This window comes from Clinocottus analis, unplaced genomic scaffold, assembly GCF_023055335.1.
Source record: "Clinocottus analis isolate CAN_PGR_092001 unplaced genomic scaffold, fCliAna1.0.p SCAF_22, whole genome shotgun sequence".
NCBI lineage: Eukaryota > Metazoa > Chordata > Actinopteri > Perciformes > Cottidae > Clinocottus > Clinocottus analis.
Window position 1 is genome coordinate 10,820,575 of NW_027175954.1, and position 16,926 is coordinate 10,837,500.

General features: G+C 41.3%; 1 protein-coding gene across 5 annotated transcripts in view; it reads right to left on the reverse strand.

Annotated features, from left to right (window-relative positions):
- rgs12b (regulator of G protein signaling 12b) overlaps positions 1 to 16,926 on the reverse strand; it is a 39,849-nt gene that overhangs the window by 2,564 nt on the left and 20,359 nt on the right. For all 5 annotated transcript variants that reach the window (XM_068588877.1, XM_068588874.1, XM_068588875.1 and 2 more), the window contains exons 6-17: positions 10,677 to 10,698; positions 5,300 to 5,469; positions 5,082 to 5,174; positions 4,776 to 4,919; positions 3,542 to 3,724; positions 3,002 to 3,152; positions 2,776 to 2,870; positions 2,346 to 2,558; positions 1,754 to 1,827; positions 1,355 to 1,481; positions 1,112 to 1,208; positions 909 to 979 (exon numbers count right to left, since the gene is read on the reverse strand). In XM_068588877.1, coding sequence (XP_068444978.1) covers positions 909 to 979; positions 1,112 to 1,208; positions 1,355 to 1,481; positions 1,754 to 1,827; positions 2,346 to 2,558; positions 2,776 to 2,870; positions 3,002 to 3,152; positions 3,542 to 3,724; positions 4,776 to 4,919; positions 5,082 to 5,174; positions 5,300 to 5,469; positions 10,677 to 10,698 — 1,440 coding nt within the window. The remainder of the gene's footprint in view (positions 1 to 908; positions 980 to 1,111; positions 1,209 to 1,354; positions 1,482 to 1,753; positions 1,828 to 2,345; positions 2,559 to 2,775; positions 2,871 to 3,001; positions 3,153 to 3,541; positions 3,725 to 4,775; positions 4,920 to 5,081; positions 5,175 to 5,299; positions 5,470 to 10,676; positions 10,699 to 16,926) is intronic.

Here is a 16,926-nt window from a genome sequence, read left to right on the forward strand (position 1 = left end):
GAGCCCTGTTGAGTCATCATGGTGCAAGTATGGGCACAAGTAACGAGAACACGTGGGGACCAGTGATACTGATGGTGAGGAGGGTGACAAATTCAAATGAGAATTTGATGGGGGAATAGAGGGCACAAGTTTCAATGATGCTTTGCCTATGAGAAGGACAGTTAAGTAGGATGAAAATAATTATGATAATGAGGTTGATGGTTTTGTGTAGTTAATAAACAAGTATAGTTCTTGTTAAAAACATACATCTATGATAACTTCTAATCTAGAGACAGGTGGGATGTTCCATTCAGACCACAATGCTTAATACTGTGTGTACTAAGCATCACCAGCATGTAGGGTAGCAGTAGCACACACCATACCACCAGAGGGACCAGCTTTCTACTAGCTAAAGCCACACTACTGCCCAAAGTGGGAAACAAAAGAAAACCCACAAAGCATTTAAGCAAGTGCTAATGCCACCACCACCACCTAAGTCCTTTGCAGGTGCACAGAGGAAGTCTTTGGGGTTGTGAGATCCAGCAAACGCTCCACAAAGGCTGGGCTACTACCGCCTGACCACTGGGTTTGTTATGGAAGAGAGAGAACCAGCAAACCAGAAAGAAAAGTTGACGATGCACTCGGCCACAGGCAGACCACAATAATGGAACATTAGCAACTTTGAGAGTTGCTCCACAGCAATAGTGCACATGAATTCAGTCACAAACAGCCCCAACGTTGACAGAGACACACGTCATACACCTGCACACATTTTTGACACATTGCAAACAGACATGGGTGATTGAGGGCAGCGAGAGAGACAATTAGTAGCGTGACATCATCAACCAGGAAGTGAAGACATTCTGTGGGTTATGGAACATTCCAGAGTGAGAAGAAAACGGGAAATACGACGCCGGAGGAGATCTTACTGTTGTCGATTGGTTTCTGCTTGTCGAGGCTGCGACGAGGCCTTTAGAGGGAGCAGTCTTCTGTTTGTCCGCTGAATGAAGGAAAATGGAGCATACAGATGCATAATTGTGACGCCAATATACTGAATGTACCAATTTTTGAGAGACAGCCGATGCATGTGTGTGTGTGTGTGTGTGTGTGTGTGTGTGTGTGTGTTACTTACCTTTTCCAGGGATGTTTTCTGCAAGATCTAATACCACTCGCAGCCCATCTAGATTAGATATAGGAAGACCTAGATCTAATGGCTCCAACTCTCCACTCTGCATCACAATCACGCGCGCATGCACACACACACACACACACACACACACACACACACACATAAACAGTATGAGTTTGACGTCCTCACTTACACAGCCTGTCTGTCTATTTATGTCTTTATATACAAGCAGCCAGAGTGACTTACAATGCGTGCCACCAAGTTCGCGAGGTGCAGGCCGTATTTGGCCACCACAGGCCGGAGGACCTCAGTTACTGGCTTGGTGGGCTTTGCTTTTAGGCCCACCGAGCGGTTAATGGGGACCAAGTCTAGTCTGAAAAGCAAACCAAATTAGTGTTTTCTGTAGGATTCTGTAGCAGCAGCATAAAAGTGATGATGGTTTCAAGACAATCTCTTTATTTTAATCCTAGTATTGTTTTGAAATGTTTAAAAGGTTATTAGATTACATTTCATTTAGCTGACACTTTCCAAAGGGACTTACAATAAGTGCATTCAACCATGAGTACAAACTCAGATTTAAGAAAGTACAATTTCTTCAAGAAAACTTAACTACAGTGCTATGATGTTTACTTCTTATTACTGTACCTGAAGAGAGTGCGTTTTTCTAGTCGGAGGTCCCGAGAGCACAATGTCAAACAGTCTTGGTCTAAAACAAGTGGCTGAGAGAGTGAGACAGATAATAGGAAAGTCATCATGAAAGATTTCCAGCTAGTTGCTTAACCGTAAAATATGATTACTAATTGCTAAATAAAACAAAATATATTCTCTGAACTTCAGAAATGCTGCTCTTTGGAAAGTGTAAAACTGCTTTCATATTGTTTTTGGCAGGGTCCATCAAAAAACACTTGTCATATTGTGACCTTATAAAGTTGATGTGAATAACATGTTATGAATCTATTGCCTGTTGATCAATGAGACTGAATCAAAACAGTAAATTTGTGGGCTATATAACTTCCTAAAAATGAGCTGAAGGATGAAAAAACACTCCGTGGAACTGCAGAGTCCGTGTAATTCTGTGGGCACAGGCTACCACTTTCTTATATAAAGACATTGATTGTTGCTGTTTGGTTTCCTTTGGTTTTGTGTGATTTGTTGTGATGTTTCATAATTTGTATAAATAGCTTTGAAGCCTATAATAACGGTATTTAGGGCAGCACCACATCCATTTGTGTTGTACCTTTTCCCCTCCGACCAGGAAGAGGTCTATAGCTGCCAGGTTGATGCAGAGCTTCTCGCAGAGGCCCAGTAGCAAGTCCCTGATCGACACGCCGGACCTCAGAGGCACAGAGCGACATGAGCCGTCCGGCAAACTTATGTTACACTGCCTCAAGGGGGCGCTGCTCCCTCCGGTCTCTGTTGACACTGATACCGCACCACGGGAAACATCCCCCTGAAGCAAGAAAACCGCGTCACGAACAAGGAGGATGAAAGGAGAGTTAGAAACATAAGAGAGACAAATGGAAGTTGAGAGGAGGAAAAACTACAGACAGTCTGACATTTCTTCAGTATTCTCAGTGTTGTTTGAGCTGATAAAGCTGGCCCGTGTTGAAGTCAATGTCTATCTGCCCATTCATGAAATGTCTGGAACTAGTTCTTCCCAGACTGACCTCGTTCCTCCCTAACCCTGACGTCCCCAGCTCCAGACTGGCTCCTGAAGACAGCGAACCCTGGGATTCACGACGACCATTGCTGCCAGAGAAATCTGAAAATCATCCACTCATCAGTTGTGTCTCCAAAATGCAAACCTCTAAATCTAACATGAAAAACAGTCCACCAATGAAAATGCATTCGCTTTTACATCAACAGTATTTTCAAACATTTGTAATTACTGACTGTAGTTGAAGTCGGTCAGCTCTCGTTTCTTCGGGCCTTTGCCGAAGCTCCTGTTGCGGGACCAGGAGAAGAACAAGCCTTTCCTCCGCTCCCCTGAATCATCCCGACTGTCCTGATTTAAAGAGCTGCCCGACTTGCTCTTTTTGTCCTCCTATAAGACACACACAAAGCCAATGAAGAGGGGTAGACACAGGTGCGAACACGCAAATGTACGCAAAGAAACCCACCAACAGATGAATGCAACCCCATTAGAGAAATACATATAGAAGAGCCAGATTTTTTTATATGCGTAATTTCACATGACTGTAAATAATCTAAAAAATAGTCTCTCTCTCTCCCACTCTCTCTCTCTCTCTCTCTCTCTCTCTCTGATTAAACACTGATGAGGTGAGCATATTTGTACCCCATAGAAATACAGATGTGTATCTAGACTTTATAGATGTTTCCATATATTTCCCAATAGTTCATGGTATCCCGACATTAAACGAAGACCAGATGCAGTAAAGTGGAAGTCTTTGTGGAGTCTTTGTGTTGTGTTACCTTCTTGGGTGTAGAGAGATTGGAGCGGTCGGAGCCGGTGGTGCTGTGTTTGGAGGTGGGGCTGCTGGGGATGTGGTAAGGGTCAGGCAGGGGCCTCCCCTCCACTTCTGCCAGCATGCACTCCTGATACAGCAGAGACTTGAGGAACCGCGTATAGCTGTCAAACTTCATCAGGTTGAAGATCTAAAGGAGCGAAAAGGAAGGAAAGAAGTAATCAGTGGGCAACAGCAAATGAAGGAAAGATTAAACAAGCACACAAAAAAGGAGCATAGAAACAGGCAAAACTAGAAAGAAAGGGGATGGTAGGCAGGAAGAGAGGATGCAAAAACAAGCAATGTTAAAAGTATTCAAACAAAAATTAAGAAAGACAGAAAGAAAGGAGGGGAGAAGGGGAGAGGATTAAGAATAAAAGAACAAGAGAGGCAAAGACTGCAGTGGCGGGCCATCAGGGCATGAACACTGATCGACTCAGACTGAAGGCATTGGTAGAAAATCCACGGCCCGCCACTGAAAGACTGAAATAATGGATGTACTACTTGCACTACTCTGACTACTCTGCTGTCTTTAGTCTTTGTTGTCTTTAATGTCTTTTTTTTCATACATTTATCTTGTTAATTGTATATAATATGTATGATGAGATCTACGTGAAACCGGAGACAAATTCAATGTATGTGTACACATGGCCAATAAAGCTGATTCTGATATACACAAATGTTGAAAGCGCATATCTAAAATGTAAAAAAAAAAATCAAATCTCCCATCAAGTTCTTGATGAAACCATGGGTATTGTGGAACATCTTATCTCTGGCTTAGATAAGTATGTGTGTGTGTGTGGGTGTGCGTTCGTGCGTGCGTGTGTTGTAAGACATGCTTCCAATTGTATATGGGTGTAGGCTATGTATCATGTGGTCGACATCTGTTGGAAAAGTCTCTTGTATGTACGGTGCATTGTTCTGCTTTTGTGCACGTTTGTGTGTGTGTGTGTGTGTGTGTGTGTGTGTGTGTGTGTGTGTGTGTGTGTGTGCGTGTGTGTGTGTGTGTGTGTGTGTGTGTGTGTGTATGTGTGTGTGTGTGATATTGAACATCTGAGCTGAGCTGTTGAAATTGATCACTTTCCCAGGGAAGGTCAGAGGTCAGTATCATCGTAGTACCGCTCCTGGAGCAGTGGTTACTAATCACCTCGAGAGTTCAATAATTAAGTGGTACGTGGGTTTGTGTTTGGTGGATACGCTACCTGCAGTTGCTGCTCCTTAAACATGTCTGGTCGGGGGGCATTGAGTATGTCGTCGGCGAGCTGGGCTTGACTATCTATGTTGACCGGTGTTGTGGCCTTGCTGGACAGGAAGCTGTTGTAGATCTCTCTGGCACGCTGAGAGAGCTGGAGAAGATGGGGGAGGAGAGGTCAAGGTTTAGATTTTAAAAAAAGGCAAGGTGATAAAAGGAGATGAGGAATTATAACGCATAGCATCTTATCTCACTTTTGGGGTGTAAATGAATGAATGCTGGTGATCAAACAATGTATGCTCAGCATGTCTGTTACCTGCTTCTTGTCATTCTCAGGGACTTGGCTGAAGAACTCACAAGCCTGCCAGAACAGGATGTTCTCCTCACTGAACTCCTTCTTGAGGAACTCCTGCATGACAAACATCATATGTGGATCAGAAATCTTTGCTTAAAAAAGTCCCTTTGAAAGTTGGAAGAATAAATAGCCCATCTGTTATATGAATGTACAGCACCAGCAATGTGCTGTGATAGTACCGAGAAGTAGCGGACTCCCACAGGGTCCTGCAGCAGCCTCTCGAAGCAGACGGCCCAGCTCGCCACTCTTCTCTCAGTGTGGCGGCGGTGGCTCTGAACGCTGGGCAGGCTGGCATTACTGTTCAGACTGTTGTCGCTGCTGCAGCCCTGCAGCTCCACGCTGTTAAGCTCTGTACAGCAAACACAAATGCACACAACATGAATAAGTCGATTGGATAATGATTCAGGGTGTAACGATTACAACACTTGGTTTTAGGTGTCTCTACCTTTTTCAAGTGCACATTCACAACCGCACAATCAATGGTTGGTCTGATCCCAAAAGGGTGATATGGTTTAAATTAAATGGTTATTTTTCCCTGTTTTTTGAATTTTTCTCGGTCTGAAGGCGCTTCCCCAACAGCATGCTTTCACTCAAACAATCAACGAAACTGACTTCACAAAATGTATCTGCCTATGTTTAACTCCTGTGTTGTTTAAAAAAAAAAAAAAAAAAAAGGTACTTCATGATTTAGTGCCTCCTTTTACTCCCACAATCCCAGCAATGGCAGTAAAGTTTGACATAATGTATTATATATCACAATATAGTGAATACATGCAAGATTAAAGATAAATCTAGAAGGGACCTTTGGAGAAGTGAAACAAGATGTGTGAATAATAAACACGAAGCGGAAAATCTAACCTCCATAGCGGAGATAATAACCTGGTGTTCACAATAGAAAAAGGACCGTGTTCCACTGTTTTGCATTATATCAGAAACTCCTTTGTGTAAAACAAAAATAAAAACAAATCCATCGAAAGTCAGAAACATAATGTACTTCCACTATCTTTTCAAAATGCAACAGAAGTATCTGCAACTTCCCGCCAACTTCAGTTGAACCGTTGAAAGTATGTTAACAACACGCGTCGTTGTACACGTTATCTATTCTCTGTGTAGTCACAGTCTTGACTTGATCACAACAACTTCCAAAAGCATACATTACCAAATGCTTGTGCATAGATGCTTAATCCATAGAAGAATGTATTCTTATTCCCTCCACAAGATCTCATCACGTCGGTTCCTAATGTTTCGACGAACGTCTAGGGCAAAAGCCCAGAGAGAAGCTGAGGATTACCAGAATAACAGGGCTCCAGGACTAAATAACTGAAAGTGTGTTACTCAGTTGAGATAAAACAAAAACAAGAACAGCCAGAAGGAAGACATCACTGGTCAGGTGGGGAAGTCGGTGCAATTCTTGTAAATAAACTGAAAGACCAGTATGTCCTGTGTGGTTTCAAACTTATAAACTTGGCTATCAATGAATAATTATTGTGTGGTATCCGCTTTTGCACTTTTTAAAAAAAAATGATGTTATTAATGGAAGTTTTTAAACTGAGAATTATGTTTTTTTCAAACTGCTAGTAAACGACTGATTGGACTTCTGCTTATCTCTTGCTGTGAATGGGAGACACAAACCCATCACTTTGTTCTTTGTGTCACAGACGCAGTCTGTCACAGTCTTACGAGATCATCGCCTGTCTATTACAGACACACGCCAACACTATAAGGTGCATCACAACAGTCATAAATGGCGATTAACAACAAGAAAGTTGTGTCACACATCAATTTACATCACTGCCAAGAGTAATATTCTAAAATGTTCCTCTTCAAAACAACATTTTTTATTTTTAGTGATTGATTTCCCTTCGCTTTCATAGCCAACCAAACACAAACAAGAAAAATGCAATTAACAAGAGTAAGACATACCAATTTCTGCCACCTTAATTACTGGAGTTAAGCAGATATATTATGTAGTAAGATTTAAAAGGGCCTGGAAACTTGAAAACATTCATTTTTAATGTCATAAAGACATACTTAAGATTTGAAACCATTTTTCAACGGCTCTAAGTAGGATAAGTGAATTCTAAAGATCATTTTTCTATCTACATTTTCTGGAGGGTATAATTAGCTAAGCATGCAAAATGAAATCCATGTGTGAAGTATAGTTAAAATGCTCAGCAGAGCTCAGAAACACAGTGAACTCAGTAAACTCAGAATTCTTCAACAGGGAGTATTACTCCTGACTCTCACTTTTACCATTATAGAGAAAAGAAAGAGCAAAAAGGTACAGTAATTTACAGCTGCTATCCAACAGTCACAGAAAGGTTAACTCTGCAGCTGGTAGTTTAAATAAAACAATTTATTACACAAACCATCTGCATCGGGTTCCTGTTTTGTTTGTCAATCCTTAAAAAACTGTCACTAAACTAAAGCTAAACTGTCACACAACATCAAATCTTCAAATATGTCAGATTTTTTTGCTCCTCATGCATGAAAACTACATTTTCTTTAGTTGGAGAAGAAGCACCAGCTGTTTCCTCACCCGGGTAGAGCTGGTAGGAGCCAGTGTGGTGCCAGCGGGGCAGGTAGCGAATCCTAAGGGGAGACCAAGCCCCTCCATCCATACTCACCCTATCAGGGTGAGTATGGACGAACCTCAAACACAACAGGTTGAACACACAGTCCAAAATGGAGAACACACACACAGACACACACAAACACGCACAGCTGACAACATCAAAGGAGGGAAGCGAGAGAGAGGGGAAACAAGACGAGAAGAAGAAGGAAGGAGAGAGAGGCTGTTGGTGGTGGTAAGCAACCTGGTAGACAACCTGATAGACCTCAAAGAGAGTCAGGTCACAACAGAGAAACACACTTGCACGTATGCACACACACACACACACACACACACACACACACACACACACACACACACACACACACACACACACACACACACACACACACACACACACACACACTGCTGTGAGCTTCTAGGTAGGTAAGTGATCCAAGCACACAGGCCTTGAGATGATGAATAATTCAGAGCCAAGGGAGGACGGAACTAAAAACGGCAGAGCACAAAAGCATTCACATGCACACACAGAGAGGAACTGCAGTATTGATGAGGAGCTGGTTAAAGGAAGGCCACCATAATGAGGCCTGCAGTCACAAAAAAAAGTGCATGAATTTGTTGCCGTAATACCTGAAGAGGAAGTTCAAAAGATGTACGTTCAAATTCAAATCCTGAAGTCTGAAGGTGTGAGGCTTAAATGCTTTTGAACTTATTATTACAAATCATATTATTTATTAAAGCAAATTATTTGTTGAGTGTGTTTTGTTTTATATTGTATTAACATATGTTTTTTAACTGAAAACACACCGTTTCCTAGTGTCCCATCAAGATTAACTTTAACTTTATGACATTTTACTTTACTAAGAATGTAGGTGCAGTCAGCTGCTGTGAAGCACCCGGAGAGGAATTTGGGGTTCAGGGTCTTGCTCAAAGACACTTTAAGTCAGGGGCCGAACCCCCAGCCTTGTGGTTAAAGGACCCGCTGAGGCACAGACACCACAACAAGTGGTTTCAACATATCGGAGAAATTGTGATGTACAGTCAAACTCAACATTTTATTTGGTTTCATGAGTGTCTAAAAAATTTTATGACGCTCATAAGTTTATTTCGCATTTAGAAATGCACTGATCAGACATACTTAGTCCCAATAGCAATACCTGGACTTTGGGTATTATCTGAAACCGAGTGCCAATCCAATATCAGTGTTTACTTAATAGGATGTATGCCTCATTACATTTAATTGAATAGTTTAGCCTTATATCTACCGACATCGTACACATTAATGTGAGTCCGCACTGGACTGATATCCACATCAATGACGGACGGTTGCATCCCTCGTTGTATTAAAATATGGTGTGTAGCTTATTATTGTTGGCGTAGAAGAAACAAGCTTCAGGGGAGCTGAAGAGGCAAAAAAAACAACAATTTGAGACTTTCAAATTCAAAAGGCACAGTAATTTTCAGCAGCATTGGAAGAATTTCATTGTAAAGTAGGAAGTATTTAGAAAGAAAGGTAAAAATACTGCATTCCTAATGTTACTGAACAGGGCAAACAAATATGTAGCATCACAATAGACTTGAGCTACTAAGAAGTACTCTTTCAGTTTGGCTCGTTGTAAAATAATATATATTTATACTGGATTACAACTAGTGATGCGTTGGTGTGTAAGTATTTCTAATTGCAGCTGGAAAAGAGAAAACTTTCAGCGATCACGGCCAAGTAACTTGTTGTAAGAATTACAAGTCTCCCTCTCATTTATTAAAAGAGTTGATCTTTGTGTCTTTGATCATGAGATACTTAGCTGGAACTTGGATCATCTGCATCTCGAGTTTCACTATGTCTTACTGTTGAGCACATTATAGCTACTTTCCCTCTTGTTAGGTTTGTTGCCTTTGATGTAACATAATTTAACCTTTAATGATAAACCTTTACCGTTAATGCCTTTCTGAACTAATAAGTTTCTACACTAATTAACTGTGCAGGATGAAGAACTGTCAACCAGCACCCTTTTCCTTAGTGTTCACTTGTTACGCTATCTGATGCAACAATAAGCAACAAGATCATTTATAGAAATACACAGCTTCTTTCTCAAAATTAAACCAATCCACAGGGGTTTACCAGCTCCCAATGAGTCGATGAAGACTGAGCAAGTGTCTTGCTTGAGTACCGTGCAGAAACACTTCACTTAATATATACTGGTGATATTGATCTAGTTTGAATAACTGAAAGCAACCAAAAACATTTTCACTCGTGCCTTTACCATTATGCTTCCGACGTCACATGCACATAACTTGCAAAGAGAGCGAGCTTTCCACTTCACTCCCAAACAACACAGCCTCTCTTCAACAGACACGTGGTATGAACAAGTGACCATCAACACTTCGACATCGGAGCTGGCTGTAAACATGTCTGTCATGCATTCTCTGCCCTTTTTAGTCTCGTTTCCTGCTCCTCTTTCCCCTTTTATCTGCCATCTGAAACTAAAACTATTGACCCTACAGGATTCCACAGAATATAAATTGCTTTTGGGAATGAACTTTCACATATTAAACTACTACATTCAATATAAAATGCTGTTTCACAAGCACACGAGTATAACTTTAACCAATTTAGCCTTTTACTGTGCAGTCTAACAGCGCCATGTTCTATATCTCATGTCAGTGATTTGCCACTAGTTGTTGTTATTGTGCTACTTATGTTCTTAAATGTGGGACAATCTTTACTATCCAAACTCCGCAGAGTAGGCCGAGGTGGGGCAGATGCTGAGCAGGTCAAACCAGACTGTTTGAAAGCAGCCAGATATTAATGAGGTGTGCGCAATGAACATGGTCGTATCCGTACACTTCAGAACAGAACAACTGGGCCTTTTGTTTCACCCCATTAAAAGTGGATCACAACAACTTAAGGATAAGGGAAGGCAATAAGAGAAGTCATAGATTGTTATAAGAGGCATTAAGAGTGTCAGATGGAATTATTTACTCACCTCCATCAGAGACTGCAGTTGACTGTAAAGAAGCACAGAGAGACATGAATTAGGAAATTCCGTCATCACACAGATGAGACATGTTCATACAAGCTCACACAGGTTACGAGTGCCAAAAGGTAGCTGTCCGAGCATGCAGCAAGTTAGGCCACATGCAGAGACACACACAGACTGGCTGCGCTTTTCACAGGACCTGGCTCATTATCACACACAGACACATGTAAATCATGACATAGTCAGGCGAGCGGCGCACCCACACTCATTGTCTCGTGTGTGGGTGGAGACCTCTGTGAACTGGCTGTGCTTGCTCTGCAAGAAAGCCTCCTCAGAGAGCTGAGGCTTCCAGTGTGTGTGTGTGTGTGTGTGTGTGTGTGTGTGTGTGTGTGTATGTGTGTGTGTGAGAGAGAGAGAGAGAGAGAGAGAGAGAGAGAGAGAGAGAGAGAGAGAGAGAGAGAGAGAGAGAGAGAGAGAGAGAGAGAAGAGGTGAACTTTAGGCATACCTGCCCCCAATTTTACAGTTAAGTGTGATGTTTGTTTTGCATAACTAATCCCATTTTCAGCCACAGACGTCAAACAAACACATTTCCAGACCAAACTTGCTTTGAGTCATGTCCTATTTTTCCTAATAATGCAAAACAGCACACAGAGAAACACACTGCACACAAAACAGTGATTTCTCTTTCAGACATGCGATGAGATCATTCAACTGAGACATACTGCACATACATAAGTAGCTAACTATGGGGTATAGTTTAAAATGCTTTTTTAGAACAAAAGGAGAGGAAAAGACAAAAGAGAGAAAGGGTGAAGACAGAAAGAGAGACAAACGCAAAACTTTGTCGAACATGCAACACCGATCACACTCAGCTCTCTAGATAAATAATCCAGGCAAGCTGTAAATCCGTAAGAAGCTTTTAATCTGTCCACTAATCATGCTTATAGTTTATTTATATAGTACGTCAGAGGATTGTGTGCTGGCAAGAAACAGGCAAGACAACATATATCATGATACAGGGGTTACAATAAATATAGTACAATATCTTAAGAAAAGGTAGACCAGGCAATCTTTTGTGAAGAACATACTGCCATATGCATTCAATCAAAGTAAAACAATGTTAACTTCTTCAGTCCCTCTAACATCCAAAATAATAGAAATACCGTCTGTGCCATCTGAGCCACTGTCTGCCATGAATCTGCAATATGCATGTGAACTATTAATCAGGGCTCTAGGGCTCCAGACTGGTCTTTTCGAAAAAACTTTTTTTTAAGTCTTGTACAAGTTGTTTCCTGTCTGGTGATTTAAGTTCAGTTCTACAGGACATTGTCTGATTCAACAAATATGATGCCTTGAAAGAAAAAACTCAGCATCTTCCTTAATTTACCTGCAGAAATCTGAAATGGTCCTCAAACATAAATTATATGCATTGATACGTTTTCTTACATCCCAGTCATATTTGGTATTTTTAATGATCTCATGATTCCTCACATGGGAGTCTCCTGGATGACTTGATGTTTCTATGAGGTTATCGTCAGGTCATCAGTCAGAAATGTCTCAACTTCATAAGTGAGAAAACAAGTTTCTTACTCAGTTTGTTCATTGATCATCATTCTCATTATCAACGGCAATGCAGAAGATTCAAAAGATTTGGAGAGGTTTAGAGTATGTGCTGTTACATTAAACATGTTACAATAAACTAAACTGAGCAGCATTTGCACTGGTGTACATAGCAGTGTGTCCACAAATGGATCACAACTACTTCCCTTTAGTAAATTACCTAATTATAGACCGCTACACTCGTAGATACTTTACAAAACAATGAAATGACTCAAACAAAAACAGAAACTTCTATCAAACTAAGTCCGTTTCTACAGCTCAACAGTAGGCTGTAAAATCTAGACACATTTACAATGTAAGAATTAAAAAAATACTCTCAAATACTCTCTGGTCGGCACTAACACACCAAGAATAAGCCATCGTTGCGTCATAAATATGCAGACGTTACAGTAACCAGGTTAGAACAGTTTATGTTAATGTACTCTGGGATTTTGTCACCATAACCTGATTATTTCTGACACTTCCAAAGTCACTTGAAAATCATTAACCATAATAAAATTGGTGGATACACAATACCGTGACTAAGAGTCGATGTACACATTTAAACTGATCAAGTCTGATTGAGTTGACCCGCTGGTGCAGCATAAGTGAAGCTTCGATTCATGTGCATCTTTCCTCACTTGAGCCAAGCTGTCCTAGCCAGATGGCACATCCAACGTAATCACTGGAATTAGCTATTTCAGACCGTTCTTGGAAGGGTTGAGGTTGGCACCGGCGTGTGAAAAGAGATTTGATGTGACTTTAAAGCAGTTGATTGTGGTCGAACCATCGCACAGGCAAGAGGAAAATGACAGAGGCAGAAACCTCAACCAGTGGAAACTGGTTACCCGATCCACACGCTGATTAGACTCCCACACATTTTACATCTCACACATTTCAACAGCGTGTATTCTGTCTCTAATGTGTTTGTGTGTGCGTGTGTGTTTCATGTGTGTTAAGACATGCTGCGTATTTTTATATGGGTGTAGGCTATGTATCATGTGGTCAACATCTGTTGTAAAAGTATCTTGTATGTGGGGTGCATTCTTGTGCATTAGTGCACATCTGTGTGCACGTGTGTGTGTGTGTGTGTGTGTGTGTGTGTGTGTGTGTGTGTGTGTGTGTGTGTGTGTGTGTGTGTGTTCGTTAACCCCCCATCCCCATTCAGCTCCAATGTGATCACTTCCAGACGTACTCTGTGGTGGAGTGGTTTGGCCCCTAATAGAGGCCCCAGGTCCCCTCTACTCTTTTCAACCCCGCACCTCTAACCCATTTCAATTTCCCTTTTGTTTGTTCTTTTCCTCCTATCCAGTCTCCCCACTCTTTCTTCCTTTGTCATTCTCTTCTTCACTCCCTCCTTGCTTCCCCCTCCTCTCCTGGCAGATCCAGGTCATTCCTGACAGCCCACAGGGAATGACTGGGGTTTTCCAGACTTTCCCTCCTTACGCTTCTCTCTCTAAACCCCTATCCAGAGAGAAGCTGGAAACATGTCTTGGTAATAGAGAATCATGAAATGAAATATACCCCCACAGTATGTCACCAAGATAATTCTACTTTTATCCTCCATTGCTTTCAAACTTATTGAGCTTTACTTTGGTGTTACTGGCATTAGGGATTCACCGCTATGTCATAGCCCCAACTTTATGTTTCTTGCTGATGCTGGTTGTTCACAGATAACAATGGGATTTTAAGTTCCATTGATCTTGCAGTAAATGCATTGTTTAAGATCTATTGTAAAAATAGTGATACAGCAGCACATGATTTTACTTGGTTCCAAGCCAAAACCTCAGAATGTGTTGTGTCGATAGATCTACAATATTAATTCAGTCCTGTAACAATCGTCGAATAATAATGTCTTTCTTTCACTGCTAAACAAATAATGTACTGTGTGGTAGCAAGTAACAATTAATTTTAGGTATAAAATAATCAGATTGTTTTCTTTTCATCAATAAATAGCTTAGCCTATAAGAAAATACCTTCAAACTCATATTTGAGTTGCAAGAACTACAAAAGGAATTGTATTCTTTGTTGACTTAAAGATCTGATTGTTAATATATTTTAGATATTCAGTAACATAGAATCTTGATTAAACCCCACTAGTAACTGGTCCAGTAACTTTGTTTTTGAACTGAATCAGCGGATGCACACAATTATTTTTAATTCTTTGAATTCACAAAAATAAAATGAAAAACAATAATGAGAAAGAATTTCATAAGAAATATTTTTGGTGCACTAAGAAGTGCTGTGCTCTGAACAGCGATACAGTGTTGTGGACGGTTATAAAATGAACACTCGCTCACGCCCACTCCAACAAAAGATAAGACGGCTGAATATCACATGTCTTCACAACACTCGCTGGTAACACACACTGAATACTGGCCCATTTTCCCTTCCTGGCCCATCACTGCTGCTGATAGCGGTGCCGGTGGGATTTGTAGTGTTGTATTTCAATGGGACTGTGTCGATCAGGACTTGTTGGATTATGTGCAGTTCAAAAACAAAATCATTTTGTCCACAGGTCACAACATGTTTGTACACCAACATCCTGCCTAAACATAAAATGTCGCCTTGTAGCTGCATGCCCAGCCTTTTTATCGTTGGTTTCATGTATCCGTGTGTGTGTGTGTAGGGAGTGGTTGGTCACCGTGCATACAGGACCCAAGTGCTATATTAGCTGTGACTAGTAGGAGAGGAGCGGCTTACATCATCTGTTATGAAGCCTGGACGTTGGGTTCTATGGCAAAACAGCGGTTACAATTTACAGCTGTTCATTCTCCTTGTTATCATAATATGAATAAGTTACGAATTTTGAAAGACTCCTTAAACAATTTCATATTTCCGAAAATGTTCCGTCTGCGTATGTTTGCGTAGAGGTGGACGATGGTTCCTGGAAAAAGAACGTTCTGTTTTACAGGATGAGACACAGAGCAGCCAGTAACACTTAACAGGGTGAATAAAGATCTATGGGAGAAAATGTCAGGGTTACGATATGCACACACACGCATACGCACGCACACACATACACACACACACACACACACACACACACACACACACACACACACACACACACACACACACACACACACACACACACAAAGACAACACTGTTTGTACCACAGGAAACTATTCCTGGCTCCAACACCAGAGCTGCAACTGCCACCTTTGGTAAGGAATGAGATCCTTACGTGTGTGAAAGTGAAAGAGGGCTGAAGAGACTGAAATATGGACACACACTGAACATATCTTCCTACTCATGTACCTGTAAACACAACACGAGACCACACCTATAACTGAACAACTGACACACACATGCTGTCCTTAAAAGGTGACGAAGAATTCACAACACAGCTTTTCCTGCACGCGCGTAAACGCACAGACACGCACAGCTGAGGAGGAAGCTGTTGCAGCAACAGGCTCAATGTGTGCGTGCTTGTGTGTTTATTTTTGAATATGAGGTGAATAGTGGCTGCCATTGAGAACACCAGAGTCCTCCTGCCAGGACTGGCTTCCATGAAACTGCTTAACTTCAGCGCAGTTTAACTCGGAGAGGACCGGCTGAGGCCAACAAGCCGATTAGGTTCATGATCCAAAAGTCAAACGAGGCTCTGCAGGTGTGAGCATTGATTGTGTTGGTTTTAGTGTGACCATGTTGAAGTAGACAGCTTGGCACGGATCTAATTATTTCCTGAAGTGAAATAAATAAATAAAAGATTGTCGACAAACCTAACTGAATAAATCAAGGAATGAACAACGTACAGAGATCAGAAAAGCTCAGTGTCAATGGAAGCTGTGTGTTCACCATCTCAACGTCTTCACAAACATTTCCAAACTTAATGTTTCATTCCAAAAGTGAAATCCTCTGTGACCGTCTGTGGAATTCTGGGATGAAGCCAAAAATCCCTGTGATGCATTCAGGAATCAATATCCAGTCTCTATGAAAGAAAGGAATGTGGATAATGTTTGTTTTCCTACAATAGAGCCACACAGGAGATGTGACTCAGAGGCCGAGCCAGTGATAAATGTTTGTTTTACTTGGCTCGTTGCCTTTAGCGCACACACAGACAGAAGAGGGTGCAAGATGTTAACACAATACAATCAAATAACCCCGTCTGAGCACACTCACAGCTGCCAGTCGACATGCTAAAATAAGTGAAATTCACGAGAAACAGCCAGCTCACCTTTCCATTGTCTTACCGATGTTTGTTTTCTCTCACTGTCTGTAACACATACACACAAGCCGTTGAACCAGACGCAAGAAAAACATGAGCTCTTTCTGTCTTTGCCTCCATTTGTCTCAATCTATGGCTCTGTCTCAACTTCGGTTTTCTCCTCTTCTCTATCTCCCACTTTGGCCCGAAACACATCTGGCTTTGAGAGGAAAAGAAACAGCCTACAGCTTTCTTTTGTTGGTCTTTCTGTCTCACTTTACATTTACACACACTTTCCCAGCCTGTAACCACATCCCTTCAGCAGACAGGGTGACTTGTTCTTTTTTTTAACTTTTGTAGTGTTTCTTTCCCAAGGGCTCCTGTCCTCTTCTTTTACTTTGGCTTCATTTCTTTTAATTTGTCTTTCTATATGCATCCTCTCCCATTCCTGTGTTTCCCTCTCATATTGTCTGAAGGTAATGGATTCCTCTTTTCCAGTACTTTG